Source organism: Nanorana parkeri, unplaced genomic scaffold (assembly GCF_000935625.1).
Source record: "Nanorana parkeri isolate BGI_ZX_2015 unplaced genomic scaffold, ASM93562v1 scaffold581, whole genome shotgun sequence".
Taxonomy (NCBI): Eukaryota; Metazoa; Chordata; class Amphibia; order Anura; family Dicroglossidae; genus Nanorana; species Nanorana parkeri.
In genome coordinates, this window is record NW_017306849.1 from 938,414 (window position 1) to 946,283 (window position 7,870).

The 7,870-nt window shown below is 40.2% G+C and overlaps 1 protein-coding gene across 2 annotated transcripts in view; it reads left to right on the forward strand.

Moving 5' to 3' along the window:
• Positions 1–2,998, forward strand: part of CUEDC2 (CUE domain containing 2) — a 22,376-nt gene extending 19,378 nt beyond the window's left edge. The window contains exons 7-9 of one of the 2 annotated variants that reach the window (XM_018562506.1): positions 225–280; positions 1,747–1,807; positions 2,614–2,998. In XM_018562506.1, coding sequence (XP_018418008.1) covers positions 225–280; positions 1,747–1,807; positions 2,614–2,760 — 264 coding nt within the window. In that variant the 3' untranslated portion in view covers positions 2,761–2,998. The remainder of the gene's footprint in view (positions 1–224; positions 281–1,746; positions 1,808–2,613) is intronic. The other variant, XM_018562505.1, reaches the window with a different exon arrangement.
• Positions 2,999–7,870: the final 4,872 nt, after the last annotated feature.

Genomic DNA, 7,870 nt, shown 5'->3' on the forward strand with positions numbered 1-7,870 from the left:
ACACACACACACTTTGGTGGGCATTCTTCTAGCAGTGCAGTGTAACCTGAAGCTTTAAGAAATGCTGTGTCCTTTATTGGACTCCAAGAAAATAATTTTATGGTGATTACAAGAATTCTGTTCTCTGACATAAAGTAAAAAAAGAGCAGCAGTTATGAACAGCTAAATCTTAATAGCTTGTTTATTACCATTGTCTAACCTGTATTTTTCTGATTTTGTAATAGAAGGAATTACAGAAGGCTCCCAAAAAGGAAGACTTGAAAGACTTTATATTAGACAAGTAAGTAATCAGTGAAATAGTAAATATTTTCTGGTAAAGTTGATCTGTTTTTATTGATTTTTCATTTACCGTAAATATACCAGAACAGTCATGGCTATGCTCCAAGGTACAGTACCTATAGCTGCATTAATAACAAGATCTGAAACATAATCAAACCCAGATATTACTCTGAAAATGTAGCTGTGACATTTCTGTGTTGCATATAGTCTGTACAGAGAACAGACCTTTGGGAGGAGCCCAGTAGGTCTACTCAGTACATGCTGCCTGGTGGTACAGCTTGGGGGAAGTCTGCGGAATGGAGAGAAGGTAACTAAAGAGGAAAAACTCCTGGGGTGAAAGCCTTGAGACTCACAACAAGCAAAGTACGCAAACGGCATGCATGCTATGTAATATGCTAGTGTAACTCCTACAGGGATATATTACTCCTCCTGACAATGTCATCCATGCTCCTCTTACCTCAGAATGCCGGTGACATCAGAGCATTCGTTATTCTACCATCAGCCATAGTCAGCACCTACTGCTTGATCTAAGATACTGGCCAGTGCCCTTGCTGTCTGCAAACACATGTTCATTCACATATCACAGCCCCTCGCTCCTGGCCCTTACTGCGACTTGCCAGAAAGGTACAATGTTACAACAGTCCCAGTGAGTAATCATGGGAAAGGAGATGCTAAATAAATGCTTCTCTCATGTTTGCAAAAGACTGATGACTTTCTTCCAGATCACTTCTCGTGCCTTGGCACAGTTACTTGACTGGAGCTTAAGAAATGCTTTTTTTATGATAAAAGGTGTATTTTTTTTTTTAAAGCGGAACTCTGGGTGAATTTAAAAGTTACTCTTCAGTGGGGCTTCCCCTGCACTGCAAGGGTTAAATGCTCGTTTTTGTCTATGGGTAACATAAATACAATGTAATATGAGTGCAAAGAACTTGGAGAATAAATAGACATTTGTTTTTGTTCAGTTGTTTAGTACTTGAAAACAAGAATGTTTAGGATTGTACGTTTTAGGGCATGTAAAGTGTGAGTACTGTGAGCGACTAGTACAGGTGAAACTCGAATAATTAGAATATCGTGCAAAAGTAATTGCAGTAAGTGCTGCAAAAGGGGCCCAAACCAAGTACTGAGTACATATGCATGCTTGTACTTTTCAGAGGTCCGATATTGTTCTATGTACAATCCTTGTTTTATTGATTGCATGTAATAATCTACTTTTTTGAGGTTGTGGATTTGGGGTTCTTGGGGTTTTCATGAGCTGTAAGCCATAATCATCACAAATATGACAAATCACGGCTTGAACTATCTTGCTTTGCATGTAATAAGTCTATCTCATATATTAGTTTCACCTTTTCAAGTTGCATTAGTGAAATAAATGAACTTTGCACGATATTCTAATTGAGTTTCACCTGTATTTGTAAGCTGAAGTTGCAAAGGAAATCGGCTAACTTTTTTATTTATTTTTTACTTCAGATACATGTTGGTTGACGATGAGGAGGATAAAAAGACTCACAGACCACTAATGCCAAAGGAGGTATGTAAACACTTTGCTGAGCTGGAATCTGCTTATTCTGCACTCACCTGTATATATATTTGCAGGAGCATGCACAATCATTTCCTGTGCACTGAAGTATATTTGTTCACTCTCATGGTGCATTTATGCAACTTAGTGCAAAATATCCCCAAAAGTTCGATTTAGGTTTGGAGTTGTAGAGTAGGAACCATGAGGTATCATTGGAATCCACTTCATGGCCCTGCCAAATCCTGTTTAGAATTTCCACTTGCAGGTTTTGGGAAATGTAGTCACACCTCTCCACATGTGAAAGGGCTGCTCTAGTTTGTTTCTTGGGCATGACTTCCTGGCTAAGCTCCACCAGTTGCAATCTCCTTGTCCTTTGGGCCACTAGAGCAGTCTTATTGGACAGTAGTTAGGCAGTTGGCATGGTCCTGCCACAAAGTCAGGCCAATGTTGTCTAAAATCAGTCATTTCAGTAGATGTCAGGTGTCATTTTTTTAATCCTTATTCTTTAAATCTGTCTTTTACAGTGCTGGCAGGCCCCTCCTAAAGTAACCATCTTGTTTTCTATTGTATAGTAACTGTAATGTCTTCCTTATATTGTAAGGACTGGCGCTATATAAATACTGTATAATTATAATAATGTCTTTTAGATTGTAAGCTCCCACGGGCAGGGCCCTCCTTACCATTCTTCCTTATATTGTAAAGCACTGCGCAAACTGTTGGCACTATATAAATCCTGTATAATAATAATGCTTTCCAGTATGAACCTTCTCATTACCTAGAATACATTTAGCAAACACTTCCTAATTTTCTAATTCTAGGCCCCAAAGAAAATGATTCGGTACATTGACAATCAGGTGGTCAGCACAAAGGGGGAACGGTACAAAGATATGAAGAAGCCTGAGAGTGAAGAAATGAAGAAAACGTACATAAATCTCAAACCTGCCAAAAAGTACAAGTTCCACTGAAGTCATTGAGACCTTTGCTGGCTTATGTGCACTGGATAGGTAGAGAACCCGGCTCTGGCAGCACCAGAGAATCTCATTGTTGGCTACATTTTTAAATGTAATGATTGTTTACTTGTGATGGGGAAGAAGTGTTCTCTTCCCACTAAAGCAATACATAACACTGGGGAAACAGACAGCACACGTGTAAATATCCCACAAGTGTATGTATTTTATTATTGTCATTTTCTTGTTTGCAAGTATTGCAGTGAATTGTGTTTTTTGTTGTTGTGCTTACACTTTGGAGTTTGTCTGTGTACTTTTGCTGGTCTTTGACTCACAAAACCTCAAATTGCAATAGGTGTGTAAATAAAAAAAATCCCAGCAACTGAGCCACATTGTTTCTAAAGCTGACCATACACTGCTCTAATTTTATAGTTTAACCCGTGGGAGTGAGCGAAAGAAATAGAGAGGATTCCTCCATCCACATGATGAGTATGTCAATCGAGGAATCCCCGCTGTTTGCATTGTATTCTGACAGCCAAACATTGTATTCCGAATACCCGAACAGAGCCGGCAGCTCTTTGGCTGCTGGCTCTGGTCATACAAAGATTTTCCTGCCGGCTCCTTTGATCAGCTTCGCACAGTGTATGGGCACCTTAAGTTTGTGACCTGCCAGCACAGTCATACGGGATGAAACGAAGAGCAGAGTGTTTTTATTCATTGTATTTTTGGATAAGAATGACTACAGTGTACAGATTAAATGTATGAAAACTGTGAGTACAATACAGAAAACTCCAATAGAAAATGTGTTCTGTAACATTACTATGTATACAAACGAAGTATGAAGACCCTTCCTATATTTTATACCTCTCATATGTGCCTTTTCCCGTTTCTCCTTCTACATAAGGATGGCCATAGATAATTAGAAGAATTTTTGAACATCCTTTATATAAATATAACCGAACACAGGACAGGAACACATTTTGTAAATGGTCCATGCCGTTTAAGTGTAATTAGTCTCTCTGCTCCATTGCGCTTTAAACTGTAAGGTCAAAGACAAGGACAACTTTTCATCTGGTACATCAAATATTTGATTATATAAGCAAGATGTATAGAATTGTAAAAATAATTGACCCTTTTTAGATGCAAACAATCGGTATGCAGGAATTGAGTGGTTCTCCATGTGGTGTTTAATTCAATCATGTATACTTGTGTAGCAGATTTGATGTCGGCACCCCCCCACTGTGAATGTTTGCATAGTCTGCCAAGAATTTTGCATCCTATTGGAAAATGATTTTTTGTTTTGTGCCAGTATATTGTTTGTGATTGTTATTGTACAACAAGTGAACCAGTTGTGTATCTTTATCAAATCTTCATTGTATCTGATGAAACAGCTTATCTATTTGTTCCTCATATACTCTATTTGATTTGCATAGACTTGTGTTCAGTTTACTTTTACATAAGTATATTATATGCTAGGGAAGCTTTGATTAAGAGAGTGTTTTTTGTTTTTTTTGTTTGTTTTGTTTTTTTAAACAAGGTATGGTGTTTCAATACAGACGAGCTGGAATGCAATCTCTTATGAAAGGAATTTTACAGAGTGCTCAACTTTAAACAGATTTGCCTTTTGTGACTGTTTGTTTCATATGGCAGCTTTTCTTTTGTTTTCTTGCTAAATGTAGTCTGGGAGGACCTTAAAGGAGAACTATGGGTTCAGGGCTTTTCCCCATACTTCTCCTAAGGGTAACGGAAGAACACAAACTAGTGTCCTCCCGCCAAAGCTCAGTATACAGTGATCTACAGCTCGCGGTATACTGAGACGCTGCAGCCGGGACGGATAACATTACTGTCTGGATCCACCAAGCTGCGTGAGTGATAGCTGGCTCTGCCTATCTGGAGGCAAAGGCAGCTGTACCCGCCCCCTCCCCCGTCCGTTCCGCCAGTCAGTGCTGGAGGGGGGGGGGGGATCCCTGCAGGGAGCCGTGAGTGACATTCACGGCTCTCTGCAGGGACAGGATCGAGAAGTGAGCGAGCGATGGTATGCGTTCGCTCACTTCCTGATCTACTGAGCCGACCTGTGACAGTTTCATTGTCGCAGGTCAGCTAGAACTATGAGGCTGAGTGATTTTCACTCGTCTCATAGTTCTCTAAGTTCAGACATAATTAAAGTGGCATTAAAGCCATACCCCCCAATGCTGCTGTAAGGACACGCCTTATGTGATGCCACTTGATCCGAACAGCTTTCTTCTCATTTTCCACAGTCCCTCCAGCGCTGGTGCCGGTCTCTGATCCATCACAAACTCCTCGTGTCCCATGGAGTCTGTCCGACGTTTGCACTCCTGGCTGCGTCCATTCAGTCTCAGCAGTGCTCTCCTGCTCTCCCCTCCATTGATCTGGACTGCGCATGCGCCCACCCACACTTCCTTCTTGACAGCGTTTGGGAGTCAGGACGTCTGCAGCCAGGACACAAGTTGTTATTTTTTCTTTCTAATGTTGAGGCATATATATACTGCTTACTAGCAGTCGATATATTCCAAAAAATAAGAGCGTTTCATTCTACTTTAAAGGAGTAACTAAAGGTTGGTAATCATTTTATTGTGATGGTTAACTTGGTTTGAGTGTTAAAATGAACTCCGTGTTTGTTAAAATGAAATTGCATTTTCTCAGAGTTCTACTGAAGCTTTAAAATGACCTCGTCAAATGGTCAATATATTCCCACGGCATCATCATTATTAAGGGGATTTTTTTCTCAATTGGTTGTGTGTGTGTGCTGTATGTACTCACTGTTTTTTGGATAGAGTAGATGTCGGAGACTGTTTCAGACCTCCAACCATTTCTTTAAAGCTGTACGTAGTTTTGCTACTTGTTCTCTATCATGTGATCTCACAAAGAACTGAGGGCTGAATGCAATATGTGAAGATGGAAGCTTTCTACTGATGTGCATTGTTTCTCCTCCTGTATAGCTGGGTCTCAAAATCCGCCTGAACACTCTAATGCTAAAGTTATTTGTGCGAACCTGCTTAAAAAGAAAATTCAACCTCTACCATGATGCATGTCAATGTTTTGGATATTATTTATGGCATTGTAGTATTATTACTATTACATATATCAAAGTTTTTAGGGTTTTCTGAAGAAATATTACAATAATTTTCTAAGACAGAATTATGTATACCGTAAACTCTTTTCAGTTTCAGTGTTACTGTAGATAAATAGTGCACATTTTATTCTGTGATTTATCCTGTTTATACTTAAGATTAGTATCTGGTACAAATAATGGCAATTAAGTAAAATTGTTTCTTTTATAATTTTGTGTATTTTTCTTTTAAAGTGACACTAAACTGAGGAGTTAAACCTTAACTCATAAAAATGCATCTTATTTGTGTATCACTCGGCTGTAGGTCCTCAAATCATCTCTGAATTCATGCTGACACTGTCCTTCCTTCTGGAGGGTGGCTACTTTTGTTCCCCATGGTCCTTGTGTGTTCTATAAAGTAGTCACCGCTCCAAGCTCACTCCTGTGATGGACTACAATCTCAATACAAAATCTCACGTTTAATTTACTAATTAGTATTGAGATTGTAGTCCATCACGGGAGCAAGCTTGGAGTGGTGGCTTCTTCACAACACACACAGGGACCATGGGGAACAGAAGTAGCCACCCTCCTCAGTAGAGCTGAGGAAACGGCATCCAACTCATCTATGAATACTACTGTATGTAAGAATCGGCAAAAGGCTAAGGGGAGAAGAGGAGAGATTAGTTAATTTGGGCTTATTAAGGTAAACAAGAGTATTTAGGGGGTTGAATAGGTAAATAATTTAATTAAAAAAACACATTACTGACATTCTTTGCAGATCATAGGATGCCTCTCTGACCTGAACATAGGAGGACTAACTAACCAACATCGAAACATTATTGTTGTCACAATATATTTACAAACAAAGCCTGCTAACACTGTTTGCAAGCTTCATTTAGGCAGGGGGAAACCTGAAGCAGTACAAGATCTCTGTAGCCCAGTTCCTGTCTCTAACCAAGTGTATAAATTTAGCATTGCACATAAGGTAGATTGTAGTTTGTGTGAGAGGGCAAGAGAGGGGAGAGATTAGAAATATTGTACAGTCAGAGCCCAGTCACAGCGGAGGTCTACACCCATACAGTGCAGGAAGCGTGGCTGCATACGAGCAGGGACACCAGGACCCCCGTGGTTTCCCATATCCAACTGACATCTTGTGCCCGGGTTTCAGCTGGCCTGAAACACGGACACAACACATGCAGGACTCAAAAAACCAGGACTGTGCAGGTGAACAGATGGCAACCCTAAAGGAATACCTCTGATTAGGGACAAAACGTCAGTCTGGGCGGCTCATCTGTCCCTAGCCACGGATAATAACTGCTTGGGTGATTACACAGTAGCAGCTGCGAACAGTGTCAGCCTGGCCTAAATTTGTAAAGGCTTGCTTCCCTCAGCTAGTCGGAAACACCCGGCCGTACTCGTACGATGATATTGGTAGTGTACAGCAATGACTGCCCATGTTATGAAAAACTGTCCACCACCCACAGAGCAATTTCATAGACTGTCATCTGTCCCCAATCGCTGCTATTCACTACACGTGTAAAGACATGCGCAGAGTCAGCTTGGCATTGATTTGTACAGGCTGAGCGCCCACAGCTAAGCGTGGACTCCTGACTGTACCCGCTGCAAAAATGTGTGCTGATCTTGGGGTTATACGACCATGGGAACGATTCCTAAATCTGGAGTTGTTGCCCATAGTGACCAATCAGAATGATATTTATTATTTAAATTTTGTATAAAATAAAACTGAAACCTCAATGGTTGCTACCAGCAAAACTCCAAATGCTTATTTTCTTCAGTATCAATGAATCAGCCCCATAGTGTCTGGTGTTTTGGTGTGGTGTAGGACCTCAATGTGCACTTATCCCATATAAAGCAAATGAACAACACAATGATCAAGTTCACTACAGTTATTTCTTTATTATCACATTTTGATTAAATATATAACCACAGAACACAGAGATGTTAGTATTCTATGTGTGCGTATATACAGTGCATGTATATAAAGAGTATACACACAGGGCTAGTTCCTGTGTCTTTGCTCCTAGTGAGCTAGGCTTC